Source organism: Haliaeetus albicilla, chromosome 13 (assembly GCF_947461875.1).
Source record: "Haliaeetus albicilla chromosome 13, bHalAlb1.1, whole genome shotgun sequence".
NCBI lineage: Eukaryota > Metazoa > Chordata > Aves > Accipitriformes > Accipitridae > Haliaeetus > Haliaeetus albicilla.
This window is the reverse complement of record NC_091495.1, coordinates 6,209,980-6,234,943: the sequence shown is the minus strand read 5'-3', so window position 1 is coordinate 6,234,943 and position 24,964 is coordinate 6,209,980. Positions and strand designations below refer to the sequence as shown.

General features: G+C 45.1%; 1 protein-coding gene across 1 annotated transcript in view; it reads right to left on the bottom strand.

Moving 5' to 3' along the window:
- Positions 1–9,247: 9,247 nt before the first annotated feature.
- The window catches only part of EHD3 (EH domain containing 3), a 30,245-nt gene continuing 14,528 nt past the window's right edge, over positions 9,248–24,964 (bottom strand). The window contains exons 4-6 of the mRNA XM_069800002.1: positions 14,053–14,465; positions 12,833–12,997; positions 9,248–11,311 (exon numbers count right to left, since the gene is read on the bottom strand). Of these exons, the coding sequence (XP_069656103.1) occupies positions 10,784–11,311; positions 12,833–12,997; positions 14,053–14,465 (1,106 nt within the window). The 3' untranslated portion in view covers positions 9,248–10,783. The remainder of the gene's footprint in view (positions 11,312–12,832; positions 12,998–14,052; positions 14,466–24,964) is intronic.

The following is a 24,964-nucleotide window of genomic DNA, read 5'->3' as shown; positions in this document are numbered from 1 at the left end:
GTCCCCAGATGCAACAGAGGTTGTGCCACCCCCAATAAGACAGGTAAATGCAGAGCTCGTGTCCCTGGAGATTTCAGCTTTTTTTTGCCTGCGCTAGAAACCGCGAGTGATGCCAGAGGCGGTGCAAAATACAGAACTTGAGAGGAGACAGCGTGGGGTAGGACCAAAGGTTTGTGCTGAAGCTGATCCATCATCCTGAAGTGGTGATGGACTCGATGTGCTCCTCTCACCTGCCGCCTCAGCTGATGCGCTCAGGTTTCTTGGACCTGGTCCCCATTTCACATTCAGCAAAGCAGAGCGTGTTTTGCAACACAACATGTTTGGGGGATGGGGGGAAAAAAAAGAAAAATCTGTTGGTCCTTCCTTTCTGAGATGTTTGAGAAAGTAAATTTTTATCAGAAAAAAAAAAACCCCAACCCAAAACTCAAAACAGGAAACTCTTATCAGCTTGCCAGGAAGCTCTATTGCTTTGTGGAAGTGTTACCCTACGGTCACTGCTACTTTCAGTAGCTGTTTGTGAGTAATTTATGGCTTTAAGATGGGCATCAATTTTCCATGCAAGCAGGGGAGAGGCCCTAAAACTGGAAGAGGTAGTGGCAGGAGTGGAGGGTGGAGGGGAAATACCAAGGAACAGGATTTGTATTATCTTACTACATATATTTACAAGGATAAGATTTTCATTGTCTTCTATGGTAAATTATGATCCTGTTTTTGTTCTGTATTCCGATCAGGAAACAACAAACCTATGTCTTCAAAAAAAATGCACAGGCTTAGTCTTCAGTGACTATTATTCAGCAGAAGTAATTGAGGGACTCGGGATGATATGTATCTTCTTGGCAGGGAAATTTCTAAATTATTGCCTTGTGAAATTCTGTGCTGAATGTGTGCAGGTGTCTGTAAAACTACATATATATATATAAATATAAATAAAGCTATTAAAACTTGTCACAGGGGATTGGCTGGTTCTTTTTCGTGCCCCAGTTTTGTTGTGCCTATCTCCAACATAGAGGGCTTGTTAGGCCCAGAAGTAATTTCTCTTAAAATAGCATTCCTCTAAAGTGTCTTCAAATTAAAAAAAAAAAAAAAAAAGCAAGTGTGGTATGCAATGTAGTAAAATGTATCTGAAAACTCTGTGTGTGTGGGTGCGTGCTTTATGTATAGAGCTCAGGAGCTTACCATTCAAATCTGCCAGGTAGTTGTATTGAACAGCGCTGGCTCCTTGCCCAGTATTTCCCTTTATTTTGCGTTTTTGTCCCCTGCTGTATCTGTTTGAGTGCTTTGTGGATTGCTGTCACCCCTGTGGTCACCCGACATTACAGCAATCCTTCCAACAGAGTTATTTTGTGTCCTGCAAGCTGTACTGGGCAGGCATGATGCAAAGAAGAAAGTGCAATGCTGCTGCCAGGTTATCGCGTTTGTCATGTTGACTGCTGACTATAAAGTGCTTGTTTATCTTTTAATTTGTGCTGGCAAACCTCTTTCACTTAAAAACAAGAATTAAACTTTTGTCTGGGAAGCTGAGCTTCTGGACCATGAAGGAAAAAGAGACTTTCTGCATGTGTCCCAGCTCTCTTAAAGGCGGTTTGGCAGCAGGGCCGTGCAGAGGAGCTGGGACGATGTCCTGGTTGAGCTCGCCGAGTGCCACCAGCGGTGCAGAACACCTTTCTGTGGGATCCTGGGCTCTGGCCTGGCATTTAGAAACATACCATGACGTGCCCAGGCTTTGGGAGTGTGGGGAACAAGGCTTTTTTCAGGGAGCAATGCATTTCTCAGCATGGCTTGGGGTCCCTCTCAGCTGGAGGAGTCCCTGTGAAACCAACATCAGAGAAACCAGAGAGGTCTCTGTCCTTCTACCTCATAACAGATAATGAGTGCATGTTGAAACCTGGCTGTGCTTATTGGCTTCTGGTCTGATATCGCTCTCTGAAACAGATCTTTAAGTACAAAGATCAACTTTTTTTTTTCACCCTCCATTTTTTAAATGATGGTCTTAAACCCAGAGCACTCCATGCAAAGACGTTCAGCATGCTGGTGTTCAGTGCTTCTGGGAAACAGGGTACACAGGATACACAGAGGTACAGCATAGTAACTGCACTCATCTGGGAACCCATTTTTCTCTTTTAATATGCACTTATCTTTCTAATAGGGCATTTGAAGACATTTGTCTAAAACCCACTAAACAGTGGCCTTTTTCTCTCCTTGGACTACATTCAGTGTTTACATTGCACTTCATTAGGAAGTAAATAGCTATTTGCTGGGGCTGTAAAAAAATCACTCTTCCTCTCCTTGTACCTTATCTCATCTTCCTGGGCAGAAGTCAAGAGCCTCTTTCTTTCCCCCCTCCCCTTCCCTCTTGGCTATACAATTGACTGCGAATGATCCAAGGGGTATGATATGCCAGGTATTTTGCACACTCATCTCTGGGGAGCTGCCTGCCTTTCTTGGAAATGGCCTCTTGGCCTGTTCTCTCTTGCTGGAGTCAGCACTTGCTTGTGGGGCTGGGAGGTGCTTGTCTCCCTTGCCCCTCTGGCAAAGGACTTTCGGGCAGGTGATGAGGTTGCATCTGATGGTTTGAGGTGCCTCAAGAATAATTAATGCTGTAAGCTCATTGACAGGTCTGGCGGCTTAATTGCGAGCCTCCAACCGGGATGGTGGGGTCCTTGAAAGACATTTTCTCTGCTAGAGGGGGGAAAAATGGGCTGTGAACAGGTCTGACCAGCCCTGGAGATGGTGGGAAGCCAAGTCTGAGCATTCTCTTTCCCCAGGGGTCTCCAAGTGGCTATGGTGAGCCCACCAGCCCTGTGTTGTCCCGACTTTGGCAGCCTTTCCATGTAAATCACAGCTCTGACGTTCATGTCTGCAGCGAGAAGCTGGAGGAATAAATACCCTTCTGGGCAAAGGGGAAGGGCTGCAGCCGGCGTGTGCCTCTCGGGCTGTGACGGTGGCCCACGGCTTTTGGCAGGACCACGCCAGCTTTTGTTCGTAACTGTCCTCCTGAAAGGAAGTGGTGAAAGGCCGCTAGTTCGCCTTTATTTCTGTGAAACGAAGTGAAATGAGTGAGGCGACCCATCGGAAGCAGATCGTTAGAAATATTCGTGACCTTACATGATCCCTACAGGGCTGGGATAGAGGCAGCCAGAAAGGGCAACGTGTCCTCGTTTGTCACGTTAGCAGTTTATCATCTCCTCTGCGGGGCTTATTTCTCTCCCCGCTAAGGAGGTATCTGTGTTTCCTGCTGGGTGGAGAGTAGCTGCTCCAGGATGGCTGGGCAGACCCTCCATGGAGGCACGACCTGCTTTCAACATGCTCTACTTGCTCCAGCCTGCCCCAGCTGCATGGACATGGCACCTCGGCCAACTTCCAGCAGCTTTCCCCTGGTCCCCCCTCTGAACCCCTGGGGCTCCCTTCGCGCCTTTGGCAGCATCTCCCGAGGGCTGGGAAGCCACCTCTGCTGTGTTGCTTTGGGACCTGACGTGGACTGGCTTTCTCCAGGGGGCTACAGGACAAGGGCCATCACTCTTGGCCATCCCAGAAGGTCTTTGGGGTGTCAGGATAAGCACTTTTCTTCCCCCATCCCACTGTGCAGGTTGGGAGATCTGTACTTGCCCAAAGCCCCAGTGGGAGGGGAAGAAGGACGGAGAGTGGCCTTGAGAAGAGGAATTGCTGTGAAAACCCACAAACAAAGCCCGTAACTGCTCCTTCCAGGTTCTGACAAGAGATGTGAAACTCTGACCTTGGGTCTGTATGGAAATGCTGCCAAGGCTGAGATGATGTGGTGCTTCTGGGCTTTGACTGAGCTGCGTAGAGGATGGTGGGGGAGGGAGAAGCTGTTCAAGGCTAGACTTTGCTACTTAGGAGGCAGCACGTGATCTCTTCTCTGTGCTGTTCTGCCGAAATGCTGTGCCTGAGGCTTGGCAGAGTCTCCTCCCCAGCATCCCCTCTCCTTATAGACAAGGGGAACATAGCTTGCAAGGCTGGGAAAGTACTGCAGGCAAAGGACTGGAGCAATTGAATCAGCAGCGCTTAAAGGAAAATACTGCTGCCAAACCTCACTGCCTTGTCAGTCACCATTCCTGCAAAGTGTTCACAGGGAAAAAAACCAATACCACCCAAAACGCCACCACCATAAAGGTCGCATGGTTGCACAGACAGCTTTGAGACCATCAGTGCTCCATGGACTATGGTTTGGTTTCTCTGGGCCTGGATGTTTATGAGGCATTCCACCACTTCGGTTACGTAGCATTGCTATACTGATGGCTACAGCTGGTAAGGCAAAGTACATGTGTAGCTGTTGAGAGCTAATTGCTGGTTATAGCATGTACTGCCTGCCTTGGGCCGATGCAGGTTTGAACCAGAGCTTAAAAACTAGGTCTTGGTGTATCATCAGTACTTGACCCATAGTGGGTTTTTTGATTAAGGCTCCCTGTGAGACCTGGGGTTGACATTCACTGCTTGCATAACTCTCATTCTGTAAAGATCTCTGTCCATTCCTATGCATGTGAGACATCTCTGGGCAGTAAAACTTCTTTCTTAATTGCTCTTCCAGTTGCTGGATTATCTATTGCCCCTGAGCAGCCCGCAAAGCTCCAGTCTAGCATTAAATGGCAACAACTAGATCATCTTCTTTCCCCTTTCACAGCTGCTCAGTTTCAGGAGGAAGAGTCAGTCTTGTATGACTCAGAAGGAAGAAGGTATTTAGGTGTGCTTGGCTAATGTATGTTGGTGACTGCTGGTGGGACCGTGGGCAGTATGCCACCTTTTCTTTTTATAGTTTAGTTTGCAAGCTGTGATTTCTTGGCAGAGAGGATGGTCATCGGTCTGCTTTTATCCCTTTGGCAGGATGAGTCATCAAAGATGATGATATTAATTAGAGAACTAATCTTCCTTTGTGGCAAATGGTGCAAGTTCCCTAGTTTGCCAAGGTTTTGCTCCATGCTAGAACTGGATTGATGGGTGCTAGTTAGCTATTATGGCTGCTTAAGCTGCTTATGACCTTTCTGTGTGTAGAGAGGATTTAAAACTCCTGATTGGCATATGAAGGAACTCTTTACTGAGGAACTGAGTCCTTGCTCCCTGATTAGGATGGTGAGAATTTAACATACCTGTTAGCTGGAGTCCCAGCTGGCAGCTACGCAGTTATGGTGCAAACTGGAGATGCCTGTTCTGTGTGACATGTAAGCTTTAAAGGTGGTTGGATGTAGATAATTCCCCCTTTTGTGAAAGGCTTAAAGATGGTAGGCAGACAGGCAGCAAGTTCTCATTTTGATACCTTTCCACTCTCTTTAGGAAAAAAGCTGCTGAAACTCTGCCTTGAAAACTAAAGTTTGAAGGAGGCTGGAGAAGTGGCCAGAGCGCTTTCCCTGGGAGCTGTGCTTCCTTCTGGCCTCTGTGCTACCATCGCCTTATAAGGAGCTTCTGTGATTCTCATCTTGCTGATAAATGCATAGGGTGGTAGGCTGAGTGGTGGGTAAAAACTATTTAGAGAGAGTTTTTAGTTGGCATTTGCTTGTAGTGATCTTGTGAGGTGTAAGGAGAGGAATTCCATGCGTACACCCTTCCTTTGTCTGCACAACAGCACAAGCAAGGAGGACAATATTATCCAAGGCCTATAAATATCTCCCACGTCCATGTCTTCAGAAGACATTAATGGAGCCTTTGCTGACGCTTGTTTACACAACACGTAACTAGCTGGAGAAGAGCCCGTTTTAAACCTAGCAACTCGTACAGTGTTTGACATGTTCCTGACCAGCGAAGGGGTCAGTGGAATGGACATGCCGCAGAGAATGTGTGCCGTACGTGCCAGGGATTTCTATCCCTTCAGGCAGAGAGGAATTGTTTCAAAGTGCGTTCACCCTGCTTTAAATACTGGCTTCGTTACTCTATCTGCAGTGGCTGAAGGAGTTGGAAAGCTACAGTGATTGACTTGTCTGCACTAGCCTTGAACTTCTTAGCACGTTGAGTTTCCTAACCAAGCCTTGTTTTCCCCCACCCTTGTACAGACTGGGAAGAAGAGGGAAAGGCTTGTAAGCACAAGGAAGGAAAGGGAAAGACCAGAAAATAATAGATGCTGTGTTATGAAAACTACACAAAAATAACTTGGATGTTATAGTCATGCTGCTCCTCTGGAGTAGCTCAATGCTGTTCTCCGTGAGTGTTATGAACACCCAACTGTCAAGCTTCGAAGGACTTGAGGACTTCTGAGCCTAGGAAGGGGTTAAATAGTCTACCATGTCCCTTGATTTGCCAAAGCCTAAATGTGGAGTCACCTAATCCCTCTTACCACAGCTTGTCCCTATAATAAGAGAAACATCGAGATAAACAATAGCAGAGGAGGAAGCTATCAATGATGCAAGAGGTGTAGCATGTTCCGAGGTAAATTCTGGAGAAGCATGTCCCTGGCTCCTGCTGGGCTTGTAGGATCACTGTCACTCTATGTAAGGTCAAATGGCCTGTAACTCCGTGTTCCCCAGCCAAAGGTTGTTGTCGTAAGGACAAAGCATTAAGGCATAATATGGAGAGCAGGTTAAAAGAACAGTTTCCAGACCTATATCTGAATTTCATTGTTGTATGAGGTTAATGTTGGAACTTAAATGATGGAAAAACTGATTCTAACCTTTTCTGTTTGATTAAAAATCCCTCTGAAGTCCAGCATGCTGGCTAAATTCCAGCTCACAGAAGTAATTGCCTTTTGCTAAACTACACACCTCTTGCGAAATCTTATTCAGGGAACTTAGTGTAATTACTATCCTTCCCATCAAATAGATGGTTGTATAGCGCTGTTGATCCAATCTGCCTATCGTGTTCCACAGTAGAGAGAACTTAATTTTCAAGAAACCCATATATTAGCCCATATAGCATGTAGGTACAGATTTTTCTTCTCTAAATCCTTCCCAGAAAGGAACAGAAAGACAGAAGACCAAATACTGTTCCTACTTGGAGAAAGAGAAAGGACCTTTTTGTTTTTCTGATCTTGTGGAAGCTCTTCTGTCTAAGGATGGGTAGAGAGGGGCATGGGAAGATCAGAGAAGCAAGTGATACCGATACGTTCATGTGATAGAATCCCCCACCCACAGACATGAGCAAATGAATAGGTTCCTCTGTATAACTTCCTGGGGAAACCTGGTTCAGTAACTGAGAACTGCCCTTAGAAAAAGGAAGCACTGTTGGACACAGATAATCGCCTTTGGGAGCGTGGCTCTGTGAACCTGCAAGAACATGCACAGGCTGGAGGGCTGCATGCAGAGCCTGAAGTCCTGGTGGGCTTGGAAAATCACATCCTTGCCACAGATGTGAGAAACAATACAGGCAGCTGGGGTTGCCCAAATAGTCGTAACTCTGAAGGGGAAAAAAAAAGGGGGGGGGGCGTGTGTGTGTGTGCAGCTGCTGTCTGTGGGAAGGGGATGGAGAAATATATGCGTCTTCATGGCCATACTTGAGACAGAAAAGCATGTATTTTTGTATAGAGAACCTCAGGGTGCTTGAGGTTTGGTGTGGGGTTTTTGGCGGGTTTTGGGTTGGTTTTTTTTTTTACATTTCCTGAAGAGCTTAGCAAAAGCAAAACGTGCTGGATAGACTTATCTGAATATGGAGGACTATTTATAAACTGCTCCTCTGCACAGCCTCTCATGTTTCTGTCCTGTTCTCTCTCTAACAGGGTTGCTTTGCCTCCTGCCTTGTTGCTGAACCACAGTGCAATCACATTAAGTAACTGCATGTTTGTCACTAAAATGCTTGTGTTGGTCTTTGCCCTCCAGCATGACTGGGGAAGTTGCACTCTGACAGTGCAAGTGGTTTCTGAGGAGTGTTGAAAGAAAACCCGCATGCTGAAGTACTGCGGTGGTGTTTTGTGCGCTTGACCTGTGTTGGTAGAGCTCTTTGTGCTGCTGTTCTGCTGGCAATTCTGAGTGAATCCTGCTGAAACATCCTGGAGAGGCTGGCATGGGGACATAAAGAGCAGGAGCTTCTTGTGGCATGTGCTGTAGAGTGCTGGCATGCCCTAGCCGTGGTGTGGGGGGCGACCGCTGCTACCAGCGACACAGAAAAATCTCTCGCTGTTTCCTGTTTAACAGCAAGCCTTTTTTGAGATAGCTAAAGCACAACCACAGTCAATGCAATGAGAACTAATCTACTACATGTGTGTTAACAACAGGCTAGTGGTTTGGTTTGTGAACTTGTATGCCCAAACAATCAAGCACAAAAGGCTTTGTGCCCATTTGATACCTATTGCAATGAATTTTTGGCCTACCTCAGCACCTTGCTGGTTTACACTGGAAAAGATTAACAGACCTCACCTTCTCCCATCCCCTTTGAGAAAGCCAGTAATCTTCTGCTTTTTGAGAAAGTGTTAAATTTCAGCGTGACATGATTGGCACAAGCAATATGCTGTATGAGCGGCCACCGGGAAGTCATGCCTGCAGAGAGGTAGGGGTGACTCGGGGTGCTCTGTTCAGCCTCTACCTGGAGTCAGATGGATACAAATTCCGCAGAATGACCTGGACAGTAATAGCAGATGTGCACACTGTAATGACGGTTAAACTGGGGGTTACTGGGTAGTTGAACTGCAGCGGCATACAGTCTGCTGACTTCTCTCTAAATTTGCATTTATTGCTTCTTGCTCTCCACCCCGATTTCCTCTCCCCTCCCTCTCTCTCATGCTGTACAAATGCTAAATGGAAACTCTGCCAGCAATTACTGCTCACACCCTCTTTGAGTGCTTCCCCAGCACTATCCTAACTGCTCTGTCTTATTCAGTGCATCTCACTGTCCCATTCTGGGGATAACGATCACTGTAATGAACATGTAAAGAAAGGGCAATGAAGACATAAGTAAAATTAGAGCCAGCAAGATTTAAGATTAAGGCTTTTTGTGTCCTTTCCAGATCTTGATTAATCTGTAACATTCTCATCTGTGACTGGCAGGAAGAAACTCTTTCAATATATTCCTTTTCCTAATGAAGTATTTATTTGGTTGTTACTTCTCCCCTATGCTGAACAAGGTGAATTGTGGGTACAATTCCACTTGCTTCAGCAAGTATCAAGGTTGTGATTAGACTGCCAGAAGAGAAAGGAGATGTTGCAGATGTTAAGCAGTCACTCAGCAGTGCACACCCAAGTCTGGCAGGGCTGATCTGTACATGCATGTTTTGGGAGTGGGCTAAGGATGATTTCCTCCTTCTGTTGCACATAGAAATAAGGTTTTTTTCTTTTCAGCTGCATTTCATTTTGCTATGTAAAGAAATAGACAGATCTGGCCTTTCTTTTTTAATAATGTTTTAGGACCAGGGTACAAAAAAAGGTTAATGCATTAATTTTTAAGACAAGTGATAAATGTACTGCAATAAGCACATCCTACATACACAGAATATATTTCTCTATATAATATGAACACAGAGATATAAAATAAGTTATACTTGTCTTGGTTTCTCATCACAGTAGGAGCTCAGCTTATATAAAGTGACAACAGGAATTGGAACAACACGCTGCTCCGAAGCAACAACAAAAACCAGAAGAGTGCCTGCGTGTGTGTGTGTGTTTGGGAAACAAAATAGGAAATCGAGGGATTTCTGTCAAAATTGGGTCTTGAAAACAAAAATTTCACAAAGCATGAAAGAGGGGGGAAGGTCTCTTGGCCCAGGATAGCGGTTCTGGAAGGGAATCAAGTGATTCTGTGTGGTGAGGAGGAGGGTGGGTGAAGGCTGTCAACATCTGCTATATTTGTGGGGGCACAGGCAGCAGAGCAGGCTCTGGCCACTGCCCCACTGTGTTATCTGATCTTATGATGGACCATCTACCTGACAGTGCAGGGTTCTTATCTTTACAGCAAGAATGGGACCTAGTAGCTTTCACTGTGCACAATGAGAATAAACATATCACTTCACGGGAATGATAAACACCACCATTGTTCAAAGAGAAAACACCATCCACTGGCTGTGAAATGTTCAGTGAGCCTGGGAGTGGTATTCTTCCCTTCCAACCCACCTGATGTCTGCCTCTAGTGCCCCCTCCTTCTATTTCCCTTAGTGGGGTGGTTCTCTTGGCCATGCCTGCAGAACAAATCTCCCCCAGGGATTGAATGGGAGGTAGAGACGATCGGGAGTTCTTAGTGCCTGTCCCACAGCGAACAATGAGGAACTCCAGGTGCCCAGTTTAGAGCTGTTTCAGATTTTATTTCTATTTTTTTTTTTCTTTAAGGACAGGGAAATGCTTGTAAAATTTGCATCTAACAGTGAATCAAGGTTTCTAAAATTCTTAACTCTGGGGTTTAGTATCTAGTATTTTAGTGTAGGCTTATGTTAATTGGGAAGTGCTCTTTTTAGTTTGGCCAATAGCTTGGAGACCTTGTGGTTTCCTCTTCACTATCAAGATCTCAGTCTGCTGAAGTTTGTGAGACCCATTAAAGAGCAGAAGGTGCAGCCAAAGCTCAGGAGTGATGCTGGCAGTTAGCAGATTTGTATTAGTGCCTATTTTACTCTCAAAAAATGCAGCCCACTTCAGTTTTTCTTCTACTCCTGCTTATGAGATTCTCCTAGTCTCAACATCCTTTCTTTACCTTCATATTTACAGACTACACATTAGAAAGCAGGGACATTACACTGGAAGAGTTAATTGCATATTATCATGAGGAAGGATTGGACTTTTTTGTTCTGCTTTAGTTTTTTTTTCTTCATACAGCAAAATAGGTATAAATCAAAAGGTGATCTCACATCTAAAGGTATAATTTAAGTAAACATGTTTTTCTAGATCTTTTTCCCCCTTCCCTTTCCCTCTCCCCTGTAACCTTCTTCTCACTCTGCTATTTTCCTTTTGGATGGAGGGAGGAGATGGGAAGGAAGCTCGTTTGGCAGCTCATGACCCTCCAACTTGACTTTAATGAGATGATTCGCCAAGGCAAACTCCTCATCATCCAGCATGCCATCTTTGTCGATGTCAGCCAGTTTCCATATCTTGCCCAGCACCGTGTTGGGCAGCTTAGACCTTACCATCTCCTTCTTTGCATTGGCACCAGTTATTTTACCATCGACAGGCGAGAGTGTGTAGAAGATCTCATCGTACATAGGCTTGTCCCTGGCCACCACCCACTCGGCATCATCGATGCCTTCACCAGCGCCTTCACCATAGCCATGGCCGAATGGACCATGCAAGGTGCCCTCGAAGGCTCCTCCCTTCACCATCTGGGTTGGCCGCTGCGACTCTTCCTGGCGTACGAGCACCATGAGCTGGGCGATGTCATTGGCCAGCATGTCTTCCACAGTCTCCAGCAGCTTGCTCTTCAGAGGCTGGAACTTGCTAAAATCCTGGGCTTGCAACTGGTCCTTAAAGTGGGACAACATAGCAAGAGGTGAGTGACATGGCCACGCACAGTGCAGTAACAGTGTAGAGTGGGATGCCTGTCTCTGGCTCAAAAAACTGCTATTGCAGAGGAGGAGTGGGGAGCTCAGCATTCCCTCCTCTGATAGCCCTGCTCCTCAGCATGTGATGGGGTCTACCTGGCTGGCCTTGCTCTTACTTAAATCCTCTTTAAGCCCTACAGAAAATTCTCAGCTTACAAAGTGGGGCTGACATGGTACAAAGAGGGGAAGCGGTTTACTCAAAGGCCTAGGTGATGGCCATATACAGATAAAGACTCCTCCTTTCCAAGCCGCATAGAAGCAATCTTCCTGAAGACCAAATTGTTCAAAGCAAACTGGTTGTGCAGCTCTTGCTACATCCTGCAGCCAGCCAAGTGCTCTGCATTCCCTTCTGCTCTGCACTCTGGGAAGGAGATGCCACTCTGGCAAAAGACTATTTTACTCACCATCATGCAGTACATCTTTCAGATGCCATAAAGACAGTAGCATGTCTGTAAAGAGGTAAGCATGTCTTTTACAGCATGGCTCAGTTTCTGTAATTTTCACAGCTAAGCAAAAGTGCTTTGAGCAGGGCCTGCAGATAACTCTCTTCTAAAAACTGCAAAATGATCTACAGCTTTATCCATCACCTTCTGCTTGTTAAATCTACACTACTCACTCCTACTAGATTGGTATAGTTATTTTTAAACATACATTTTAACAAGCAGTGAATGGGATCTTCTATTGGATACACTCCACAGATCTCATTCCCAAGAACTTATGGAAAATATACTTTAAAAAAGAAAAAAAGAGCAGATGCTGTGGTCTCCATAGGGAGCGAGTAATGACTTCAACAGCTAGCAACTCAGAACAGGTTTCTGCTTGGACTGAAGCCACACAGCAATGTAGCAGTGTCCAGCATTGTTTGAATATACAATACAAGGCTCTGATCCAAGGTCCTGTGAAGTCTTTGACTTACACGAACACTGGGTCAGGTCTTAGCTCTGCAGAAGAGAAAACCTGCTTCTCTGCCTAAAATAGAAAAGGGGCTTTAGGTTTTCACAGCCTCCTTTCTCTCTAGAAACAAAGACTGAAGTAGATGACAAAAAAAAAAAAATACAGCTCTTAGAGAGGGGCATATGTAGGCTTTTTGGGATATAGCTTTCCTTTTAATATAAATTAGCAGTATTCTTAGGCCTGAAAAATCTGCAAATGGAACCTGGAATTAAAAATAAAGAAAACATAGAAGAAATAACTTGCTGTAAAGTGCTATTCAGGCAAAGATTTGAGAAATGAAGGCAGCTGTAGCTTCACATGAGCTCTGTGTGCAAAAAGTGTTCATGCCCAAATATAGCCTGCACGTATTTCAAGGCCCATTTCAACATTACAACAGGCCCTTCCCACAAGCAACATCAATGTCTGTGCGGCTTCTGTCGTATTCCCTGCAGTTACTCTAGTGCTCTTTCCTTGGATGTTTGGTGCTCCAGCCAAGACACCACTGCTTACCTGCATCTTTCTCAGATTAGGGAAGTCTCCTGGTGAGATCTGATGCTCCCGTTCAATTCGGGCATAAATCTCTCCCAAGTTGTTAACAAGTTCTTTCTTTTTATTGTCTTTCCCAAACATTGAGGGCATTTCCTTCTTTAGGGAACTGATGATGTAGGCATGGACCTGAAGGGCATTAAATGATATGGAATGAAGACAAGTGTTAGAGCACATCAGAAAATTCTTCCCAGCAGAGAGTATCTGGGTCTAGGACTCAACCCCATCTTGTTGTACCCTGGAGAGCAAGCTCAGCTCCTCAGCTTGCCTGTGCCTACTGATTATTGCTTCAGGGCTAAGTGTCGCTCAGCTGTGTGCTCTGGCTGTACTGAGACAAGGTGAAGACAGTGTATGAGTCCTGGGCATGCAGAGACTAACATTCATATGCACTTCCTGGAGGGGGTGGTTTGTTTGTTTGGATTTTTTTGTTTGTTTGGGGTTTTTGGGGGTTTGTTTGTTTTTGTTTTCTTCCACTGGCCATGGCCTTCCAGGGAATAGTCCCTTCCCAGTCCAAAGCAAACATACAGGTTTTGGAGCTCTCTAGACTTTGTTTAATGTTTTAGTACAAATACCAGTCATTAACTTATGTGACATTCTGGCTGAGCATTTTCTCTTAGAATTTAAGACGCTTGCATGAAAGCTTTTTAGGGATTTTTTGATATCTTTTCTCAATTGATATGGGGTTCTTCCTTGTATTCCGAGAGGCTTCATTCAGCTCATTTCCAATATTCAGAGATACGGCAGGCTTATTTACCATTCTTGTGAGTCTCCACCTCCTCTCTATCCGTCTAAGCCAGGTATCTCTCTTGGCTAAGAAAGTTTAAGGCAAAAGACCTGGAGCTTACCAGTTCCCTTGGTGTGTGATTCTGACATACTGAATTGGTCCTAATTCTCAAGTTGCTACCACAGAGCAACTGCCTTCCAGCTCCCTTCATGTGCTACCTGCTTTGATCTGTGGCTTTCTTCCTCACTCTGGCCTGTCGTGATTGACACACCAGACAAAGGAGGTGCTTTCTTCCTTGAAGTGCATAGGACTAATATGCTGGGCCTGAGTGAAATAGGATGGGGAAAAAGTTGGATCCACCAGCTCTGCAAGCCAAACTGGCCAAAACCACTTCCCCATAGCCTGCATAATGCAGACAGCCCAAACTGAATGCTTGGGGGGGTTCTGTGCCAACACCCACCTTGGCCAGCCGTGCTCGCTTGATGAGATCATTCAGCTTCCTCAGGGCTGCATTGCGGGGCAGGCTCTGGATGTCCCTGAACAGGTCCTGCTCCTCTGCCTCAAACAACTTGCGGTTGTCAGGGATGAGCAATGGATGGGACCAGAAGGAGCCAATGTAGACCCTGATAACCTCAGGAGTGTTGACTATCTTTCCCAGGGACCACATGAGGGCACCGTATACTCGCATCAGCTGTTGAGTCTCTATCTGGTCAGCCTTGTTGAGAACAACTCTCATCTTGTCCTCATGATTCTTCAGGGCCTTGATGACCTCAGAGAATTCATCAGAGATGTCCAGCTTGTGCGCATCAAACAGGAGAATGATGCGGTCAACCCGCTCTGCAAACCACTCCAGTACAGCAGCAAAATCGTAACCTGCAAGGGGTGGAGGAAAAGCACATGCATGGTAGTAGAGAAGCCTACTTGCTGTACCTAAACTATGCCATCTGAGGGTAAGCTTGCAAAGAGGAAGCTTCCCCAGTAGATCAGGTAGCTTGATAAAGGAAACCCAAAACATCATTCCTTGTCCCAAAGAAGGTGGAGATGAGGCACTGCCCTTCACGCTGGAACGCCCAAGATGTGTGCAGTTAAGGATAGCTCTCATCATCTCCACATGAAGAGATCACCCAAAGAAATCCTGAACTTGTTCTACAGATGCTTCATTCAAATGCATAAATGGGGAAACTGCTATATTCAAAGAGCTACTGCAGAAGTCTTGCATGTGGCAACAAGAGAGGTCTAGTTTCTGAATTACTGGCCATCAACATAGCCTACAAAGGCTGTAGAAAGCTGGATAATTGCAGTACTTGCACCCAGACTGGTTTGAGATGCGTATCTCTACTGCTTAATAACTTTCAGGTCTTGTCTAGTTGTGTGAGACTAACTTTGTCCCATCCAATTCAAAACCTAGGATGCAAATAACCTGCCTCACCTGAGTAATCATCCTGTCATACCTGCTGCATGTGCACAAAGCAAAATGATTTGTGTTTATTTTGCTAAGTACTTGATGCTTAAATACAGCATTGCTGTGAACACCAAAGGTGGACTCAAGCTAGGCACAGTGGGTTCAAATTTCACATGCCTCAAAACTAAGGATAATGGATGCACAGCGTTAGACTTGGGTCCATCTCTGGGCAATACAGGGCATGATAAATAGTGTGTGTGAAGATGTTTTTAAAACAATAGCAATGACAGCAACAAAATGACCTTTCCTGGCTCTGTGGTGTTTTTTCACCTTCTTTAAAGCCTCACTGAGAGGCTGGTACTCTCCCTCTGCTCTGTCAGGCTCTCCTATGGGGTTATCTGTGTTGCCAGAGTGCTGCACTCTGATAGGAGAGATCAGGACAGAGCATATGCTATTTGCATTCAAATCCTTTAACATACTATTTTAATCTTGGCTTTCATGAATAAATGTATGATAATTAGTTCAGTGCTTCCCCCCTTTTTTCTTTTTTTTTTCTTTTTTTTCTTTTCTTTCTGCCCTCTCTAAAACATAGAGGGCAACCAGTGTGTCCTAGTCATTAGATCAGAACTATGGAAGAGAGAACTGCTGAGCTCTGATCTTGATTTTTGTCACTGGCCTTTTCTCCCTTGTGACTACGCAAACTGGGTTGAAATCTCGGCTCTCAAGTCAGGAGTTGAAGCCTGTGTGAACTTTCTCTTCAGCTGGATAAACTGGTATTAACTGTTTGCCACTGAAAACTTCTATACAACTGCAAAGTAGTATTTATGGGCAGTGTTTGGTGAATTATAGTTTGCTCCTTACAAGAAAAGGGGGGGGGGGTGTGTGTGCTTTTGTATGTGGACAGCTTTCCCTGCTCTCTTCCATGGGATATACAGAAATCATAGATGGAAGAGACAGATGCTTGTCCCACCAACGGCCTTCTGCTCACTTAGGACACTGGTGCCTTCTCTAGCAGCAGCAAGCAATGCTGGGCCCTGGCTCTTTGGTCAGCTACGTTTGCTGCTGAGAACTTTAGAGAATTCAGAATTAGTATAACCTCTGACAGAGACCTGCTGAACATTCAATATATTATATTGGTATCTGTATATCTTGCCCAGTCTATGTGTCTGACCTCAGTAAAAATCATGAGTCAGACCCTCTTACAATTGAAATAAGCTTGGTCCTGCTTGCTTTCAGATATTACCAGCCTTTTAACCTTAGGATGTTCTCACTGTAGGGAGCTCACCTCCACAGGTCTAATTGTGTATCCACTATAAAGCTACATATGCTGACTCCTTCCCAAATTGTGCTCAGAGGTGCTGGCAGCAGGACAAAGTCAATGCCAATACCTCATTTCATTTGGACTGGGTTCAGGCTATAAACTGTCCCTCTGCAAGCAGATCAATGAATTTGCAAATGGGGATGCCCCCACCCCATCCCCAACTTTGCTAAGCATGGCATGCATACCCACAGCTAATGTTCAGTTCTGTCTGGGCTGTACTGGATGTCATTTAGCATGGCAGGATAGTTTATTCTTCATATGCAGAGCTACACAGCTTGCTTTTTCACCATGGAAGCAATGAGTCAGGGCGACTTTGTTTGGAGATGTTTATGCGTTTAATCTTGTCAAATCTCATTGACTGAGATGCTTTCTTGTCAAGCTGGCACGTGTTTGAATTGCACCATGACTACTTCTTCCAGCCCTTTTCTGGGGGCATCAAGGGGGAAACAGTCTCATGTTCTCTAGGGCACCTTGTTAATGCTACAGTGATGTCCTGTCACAGATCATGTGGATGGTTGCCCTCTGACAGTAGAGGAACAGCTACTGCTAGGTTCTCTGTTGTGTTAATAAGGGCTGGGATGAGGTGGGGCAAGTGTCTGCACCTGACACTCAGCCCACCTTTTAGTGATTCAGTAAAAATGAGGACTGATTATTTAAAAAAAAAAAAAAAAAAGTGGTATTGTAGTTTCGGTATTAGCTGAGGACTTGGGAGAATGACCTTAGCACTTTGATCTGCCCAGGTCTCAGTGTTTGTCCAAAAGTATCTTTAGGTGCTTAGGTCTGATTTTACCATGTATCAAGCCTGGATACACAGAAGCCCTTAGAGCCTATCTGTTCTGTGAGCCTCTCTTTCCTGTTCACAAACAAAAATGTTGCTCTACCCAACAAGAAGAGGGAATTAATATCGGCTCAGACCTTCTGTATGTTCCTAGCTGCTACAGTAACATACAGGGAGTCTTGAATGTCCCTGTGGACTTCATTAAATGTCTAGATTGATTAGCAGACTTTCTTTCCCGGCTTCTTTGCTTGTTCGGAGATATTCTCCTGACAGCTGTCCTGCATATCTCCACTAAAGAGAGAACAAAGCCCTGGGGAGTAACACGTGGTGATGTTTCAGAGCAGCCACAACAGCATAGCCTCATCTGCATCCCATGCTGGGACAAAGGCCCAACACACACATTCCTCCTGTACGTCCTGCTTGCTTTGGTGCTTACGGAATGCGTGAGACCTCTCCTGTTGGTGTCCAGCTAAGCAAGAAACATCTCTCTGTGTGTGCAGTTCTACCAAGTGCTGATCACACCTGCATTCTCCTGTATGGAGGTACTTGGCAGAAAAACCAAGGTGTAAGTGTATGTATTTTGTTCTTAAGTGATAGAATGCTTTAGAGGAAAAGAGGAAAATTATCATGAGTGTTGTACTGTTCCTTAACACATAGAATGACATGTGGAAAGGGCAGGTGGGACAGACCTCTGTTCACAACTATCTACTTGGGAGTCACCGACTGTGATGCTGTTTTCTCACACAGACAAGTACCTGGAGAATTGCTACATAGGTGATTCGTAGGGTTGACTTTTTAGTTTTGCTTTTAACATATAAACGAGTAGATTGTTACTGAAGCATTTGGATAGCTGGGTGACAGTGTAAAACTCTAAGGGCAAGCTATTAATAAAGATGTTTAAAATATGAATGAAATAATAAGATAATATTTAATAAAAAAATGAATTTAAGACCTTATTTTTAATGTTTAGTTCAGAGCTTTCATTTTCAGAGGACTCTTCAATAGCATAGAGAACTCAGGACATTTTGCCTGACTCCAGCCAGGGCTGGAGGTACTCAACACCTGAAAACACACGAAGCTCATTCTGTAACTAAATCTAAACGTTATAGCCTCACTCCAATTTCCTCCTTGGCAGTTTATTAGCATGAGCTTAGACCAAGAACTGATCTTGATCTACAATCAAATTAGGAGTTTTTGAAGTGTCCCCTTGCTCATTCCACTGCAAATGCATTATGTCTCTTTACACCCTCTCTTAGTGTTGTAGTGTTGCTAAGGCCTCTCACAAAAGCAGCCAGTTACTATATCTGATTTGGCAGTGTTTCAGTGATGGGTGAAGTTATCCACATAACATAACACAGTTTTATTGTGAAGTTACAGGGCATTTGGGAACTCATCTGCTTGCCAAAGCTGCATAAATGCAAAACCATTATTACAGGGATGTTCAGACAAAAATGTAAAGGGCAGAATATTTTGTTCAGTAATTCCTGTCTGTTTGTGGTTGCACTTGCATTTCTGTTGAAAAATATGATGCATATTTAAGCATTCTCTAATATCACTGATGCAGCTTCTTTTGCAACCTCCAGATAAGGTGGACATGAATAGAAAATGAATCCCAACCATGCAGTACTAGGAGGACAAGATGAACACGATAATAATTCTCTTCTATCAGATGTTTTTTCATGGGACAGATTTCCTTCTGACAGCATGAAAAGGATTCAACAGATTGAACACAAAGCTGACAAGTCAGCAGGACTGTCAGTGGATTCAGCCTACAGAGAAAATGATCTTGCAGACACCCTGCCACCTAGACTCCATAAGGCAGACTGGCTTAATGAATACTTGTCTGTGCACTATTGGAATACCTGGCAGCATGTATTTCACTAGGATCTGGCAGGATTATGCAATTACATTTCTGTCGAGTCAGACCAGGCATAATACAGTCTTTATGCTGACTGTGGGAAGATGGATGATACCTGACCCAGCATAAAATCTGCCTGGTTGTAACATTTTTAAGCCAATTTAAACCAGCAATGAGTGTGCATGTATTGGTTCAGCATTTCTCACCATGTAGCTACACTGGTTTGTTGGTTTGGTTTTTTTGTTGTTTTTTTGTCTGATAGTAAGCACACTACTGGATTTCCTGTCTTGTAGAACCATGGCCACAGCCTGTGTGGTAGTAGAGTTCAGGTGGGATGGAATGGGAACAGTAAGATCAAGAAATGCTGAAAAACCCAAAGCTGCTTCTTTGCACCAGGTATCTCACAGTTTGCTGTCACTACCGCTTTAAATAGCGCTGCTGCTTTCAGCAATTCACCTCTTTCCTGCTGAATATTAGTCACTGGGAGCTCCTTTCTCCTCCTTCTAAAGCAGGTGTTATCCAGAGACTGAAAACTCACTAGATCGCAGCCCTCTGTAGGGCTGAGTTTTATGGCTGTGTCCCTATTTGTCAACTGATAGATTGGCTCTGTGTGTCTGAAGATAGCACCAGATGATGGGATAGTTGGCATAGCAAACACTGACCACCTAGAGAGGGAGCAGCTCTTGGAGATGAAATGAATGCCTATTCCAGGGAGCTAATGACTTGACTGGAATTTTTAAATTGAATAAGAGGGTTTGGAGGCTTAGTCTAACTGGTCACAGTCATGTCCTGCCTGAAAGCCCTTCGAAGTCCAGGGGAGAAGACTGTGTCATGGCAAAACAAGCAGGCAGTCCACACTGGAGGGGGAGAATGTGCCAGGAGGGGCAGGTGTTACCTGAGTGACAGATGGCTGTAAGCAAAGGAGAAGGCAGGCAACACAGTAGTCAGAAGAGGAAAACGAGGGGAGAAAGGGAGGGGGAAGTGACACATGCCTTTGAGGACACACAAAGTGAGTGGGAAGCAGGGTGGGTGGCTGTTGTGAGACCCAGGGAGGGATAGTGCAGTGGAGAGAGGAGGGTGCTGGGAAGGAGTATGAGAGATGAAACAGCTGGGACTGGGTGGAAGAACAGTGATTTGGGCAAGTTTCTCTCAAGGTGAGGAGCTGATGGTGCCAGCAAGGAGAGGACAGAAGGGAAGATGAAAAGTGAGGGATGGGTATTGGATATACCTCACTGCAGCTCATCCTAAACCATCTTTGTAAAAAGCTGCCATACTCCTCTCTGGAAGTGGCTGCCTTCCAAGGGGCTATAAAGAGATTCCTGTAATGTACATCTGTGGGTGTGTTGGGAAGTAGACAGAAGTCCTTCAGGATGAAAAGATTTCTATGAATGTTACATGTCATAATTTCTAGGGCAGGCCTCAGCTTGCTGATTACTCCTGCCTTTGACTATACTCAAAGAAATAATCTGTCCTGGAGCTGCTGATTCACAGCACTAGGAGCTGCATCCTCCAGCCCGTGCCCTGCACTTCCCCCTCAGTACCAAGAACTAATAGAAGCATTACATACATTTTGGAGACTTAAAGGTTTCCAAAGCAAAGGCAAAAGGACTCAAAGCACAGCAAATCTGCCTATGTTCTCAGCTAGGAAAGATGGGTGGGTGTTGGATTTCTAATGCTAACATTTACATTAATCAGTACCCGGAGTGGCAGACTGTGTGGCCTTTTGCTTTCATTTTGTTTACTGCAAGGGTTTCAGGGTTGGGAAAAGTCCAGGAGCCTGACAGGGCTCTTGCTTTATGTCAGTGGAAATTGAGTGAAAACTCACTAGGCTTATTCAAATCAGGTGGAGTAAAACTGACAAGAGCATTGCCCAGAGCAAAGTTTCCTTGTTAACAGCCTGTTTAGCTTCTGTGTACACACAGCAGAACTTGTCCCCTCTACCCTTTACACATTTATATCTTTGTCATTTGTGACAGATGGACTGACCATTTCCTGGTACTTGGGCCAATCCTGAAAACAGTTTCTAGCCAGATTTTGAGACTTCAGAAGGCATCTGAATATAGGCCAAGTTCTCCAGAGAGGTCGGTGCACAGCAGCGCTGATGCATAGCTGGAATTTCAAGGAAGTTTCTTTACTATAGTGTCCAAACATAAACTGAATTCTCCCAGTACATGTAGGTTAAATCTGGGGAGAAATCATGTTTGAAAACCTGGCCTGAAATGGCCATCAGTAACTGATAGCTACCAGTGACCAGGAAACACAGTCCTTCTCCATTGTTACTCAGGATGGTGACAGAATACATGATGGGCATAAATAATGCAAATTGATGAGACACTGATGGGCATGACTATCTTTCCTTGATGTAACAGATACTTAGGATACTTCTGGAGTGCACAGTGGACACTAAAATGGACAAATTGAACAGCTGTTCTAAAAATCAGACTTGTTTGGTAACACAAATTAAATGCTTGCTATACATTAACAGGAGTAAAAAAAAAAAAAAAAGCCCAGCCCTTTATCTGTGCAACTATTTAATCTCGGTTCTTTTGCATTATTCCAGTTCTGGAACTGCAAAATATAGCAGTATTTCCAACTCAAATCATGAAGACAGCCCCTCTCCCTGAACAAAATTATGGTTTGGTCTTCCCAAAACCCAAATATAATCTCGAGTTTTTGATTGTATCCTGCTTTCACGTCAGAAGAGTTAGGCTCATGGCTTCACATATTTCTATGAATAAAAAGGACGAGAACTGTGTAGATTTTCTGCTCATTTTTGCGTTGCTCTTAGAGGAAGTGCAGAACTGTGTGACTGTAGGAGCTGAGCCTTTCAGTGGAACAGTATGTGTTTGTGACGACTGTGATAAAATCAGTCAAGTTGGCAGAGCGGCTACTGCACTGCAGTAATGGAGGTGAACTGCAAAGTCAAAACTAACCAGTGCACTTTCACCCTCCCAGGCAGAGTGAAATAAAAAATATAAGCAAACATCAGCAGTGGGGAGTATTATAGCAAATATTTGTCTCCCTTTTAGAGGCTTTCAGGGTGGATGCTTTCAGTTGTGTATCATGCTGTTGCTAGCACACATGACAAAACTCTTTGGAAAAAGTATTTTCTTGTACCCTAAACAATGTTGCATGAAGTGGGAGAACATGAATTCCCTTGGTGTTTGCCTTTCCCTTCCAAGCATGGCTATTTGAGACACAGTCAGTCTGAGAGCTCTGCACTGCCGAAGACTGTTGCCATTACCATTTTTCTTCTCACTGTCAGGCTGGTAAGTGACTAAATATCCCTGGTGCTGAAGCTACTGGTCACTTGGGAATTCTTCATTCCTAGGAGACACAGTAAGGCTAGTGTTTTTTTCCTTGGCTATGGGAAGCCTGGGCTACACTGCAGCCAGCAGAAGGGAACTGGGCAGAAGGCTGGAAAAAGGCTGGAATAGTGCATACTGGAAAGAAAGCCAATGGGGAATGATGCTGCCAGTCCTTACCTCCTGGCTAGGACCTTGTGCTCACTGCTAATGCGGGAAGGGAGGAGGTGACAGATACAGGGTGAAGATGAAGTAAGTGTTCAGGATATATTCGGAAAGTACTACTCTGAAACAGGGATCAAATACAACTTGGCCAGGGCATCACTGAACCTGGCAGCCAGCTTAGCTCAGAGCATGTGTAGGTTGAGATTGACAGCTAGCAGAGCATGTAAGGCTCAGCCCCCAGGGATGCCACTGCTACTGAAGTGCATGACTTGCTGTTACCAGGTGGTTCAATTAGCATGGCAGACTGCACAAGATGATGAATTATGAGGAAGTCCTAACTCCTGCCCTGGCTCTGCTGTACTGCATGACCTGACCTGCAGGTCTCCCATTTGTCCTCATTTATTTCAGTACAGTCATCCCTTTCACATCTTCCCTCCCAGCAGCATGGCCTAGGCTTATTATGTGACACCAGAACAGAGTTTTGCAAATGGATGGCATCCGTATTATTATCAATTTGTCAATGCAGCCAAGACTCTGCTGCTTTGGTACAAATACCTCCCCTATGGGCATCCTTGCAGCCTGCTGTTGCCTCATGCTCAACTGGAAACAATAAAAGAAAGGAGGGACAAGGTAATGCAATGACTAATTCTTTACATGTGGACATAGATCCATGTCCCAGTATGTGAAAAACACCAGCAGAGAAATGGCTGTTCTCCAGGCAAGCATAATACAGAAGCAATGAAGGGCAGGATGCTTTGGGCCATGATGTCCTGGGAACAGTTCCCACCAGGCCTGTAAATGAAACCTGTATATCCTAGAGGTCTAGCTACCACACCTGTGACACCATGGGTGTCCACCACGAAGAAGTGCATGAGTCACAGGAGCTCAGTAGGACAAATCACTGCAGGCAGCTCCGTGGCTACACTTTTTAGCAGAGCCTGAGAGCAGCAGCAGCTGTGTCAGTGCTGGTGATCTCATTGCATGCTGAGGGGATGTGGACTTCAGCTATGACAGAGTGCATCACCCTCAACTGCTTGACAGGCTTAAGCCTGCAGGTCTGCTACTGGGAAACTTCATGGGCTCTCTGTGGGGGGGAAGGTGGCTCTTAAGACCACGTAGTGGTGTCCTGGAAGATAGCCAGCACAGAGTTCTGTTTCTCAGGATTATACAGCATTCCTTGGAGGAAAGCTTGCTACCCATTTGCAAAGCCCTGCTGCTGGCTACACGAGGCTGACTGCTGCTACCACTAACACTGGCACGCTGGTGCTTCTGCATGCTCTCTGTCCATCGGGGAAGGGATTGTCTTATCTGTCACGTTAAGTCTTTCCAACAGCAACGAGGCAGTGAATTTAATTCAGAGTTGAATTCAGACAAATAAAAAGCTTCAGAACCTGGTCTTGGCCCCTGAATCATTCCTTTAAATCCAGTTTCCTCGCTCCTGCTCCTTGAAACATGGATGCAGTAACAGGAACAGCTATTGCCTTGAAATTCAGGGATATAAGGTGGCCCTCATGGATTGCTAAGCTTTGATACCACAGTATTCTGCCAAGCTGGCACTGTATAGATTAGCTAATGCTCTTGACGTCTAATGGGAAAGGAGACAGACTTGTGATGTTCCCAGTGAGAGGAATTTCCTATTTTTAGAAATGCTGCTGGTTCTCATGGGATGGGCAGGCTGGGAAAGCCTGCCGCATCTTATGCATCTTTACTTTTCCCCTCAAATTTATGAGAGAAAGCTGCTTTACTATCTACTTCCTTCCCTGACCTTGTATCACAGGTACCCCCGTTTGAGGGTCTTAAAAACCTACTACTAGCAAACAACAGGGGTAAGAAGAGCTTCCCTGTTCCCAGCAGTTAAGAAACTTCAAAGTGTCTCTTGGGAAACCTCTGTAAGACTCCCTCAGGTCTTGCTTCATTCCCAAGTGAAATCTGAGCAGGCTGGGAAGGTATAGAAGGGCAGGAGCATTTTGTTGCGTCAGCAGTTTTTAGCACTGTCTTGTTTTCTGCCTAGAAACCACATTATTGCTCTATCTGCCTCCAAAACCAACTTGCTAACGAGGACAGCTGGCTCGTAAGCTTGGTGGCAAAGGCGCCAGCCTCACCTCTTTTTCCTATTCCTCTTCCATGGGAGCTGGGAGGTGAGCCCTCCCTTTCAGACACCAGCTTCCTAGAGATAAGCTCAAACCAATGCCTGGCAGCAGCCCTTCCTAAACATAAGCACCTCAGCACTCTTGATTCTTTCTACTCCCTGGGCTGGATCCCCTGCAGACAGAAATTGCTGGAGTTCTGTCAGCTTCAACAAAGCTATGTTGATCTAAACCAGATAAGGATCTTGTAGCTATTGAAAGGCCACCTGACATGGCCCACATGACCAGTTTCAGGCTGTCCTGGACATAAACAGCAATGCAGTGAAATCCCACCTACCGTGTACTTCTAACTGTTGTGATTAGGTCAGTTGACAACCAGGTTGTGACAGCCTCCTTGTCTGGCTGGAGGTGTAGCAGAGCAAATTCCTGGGATGGTAGGATGAGCAGGAGATGGCT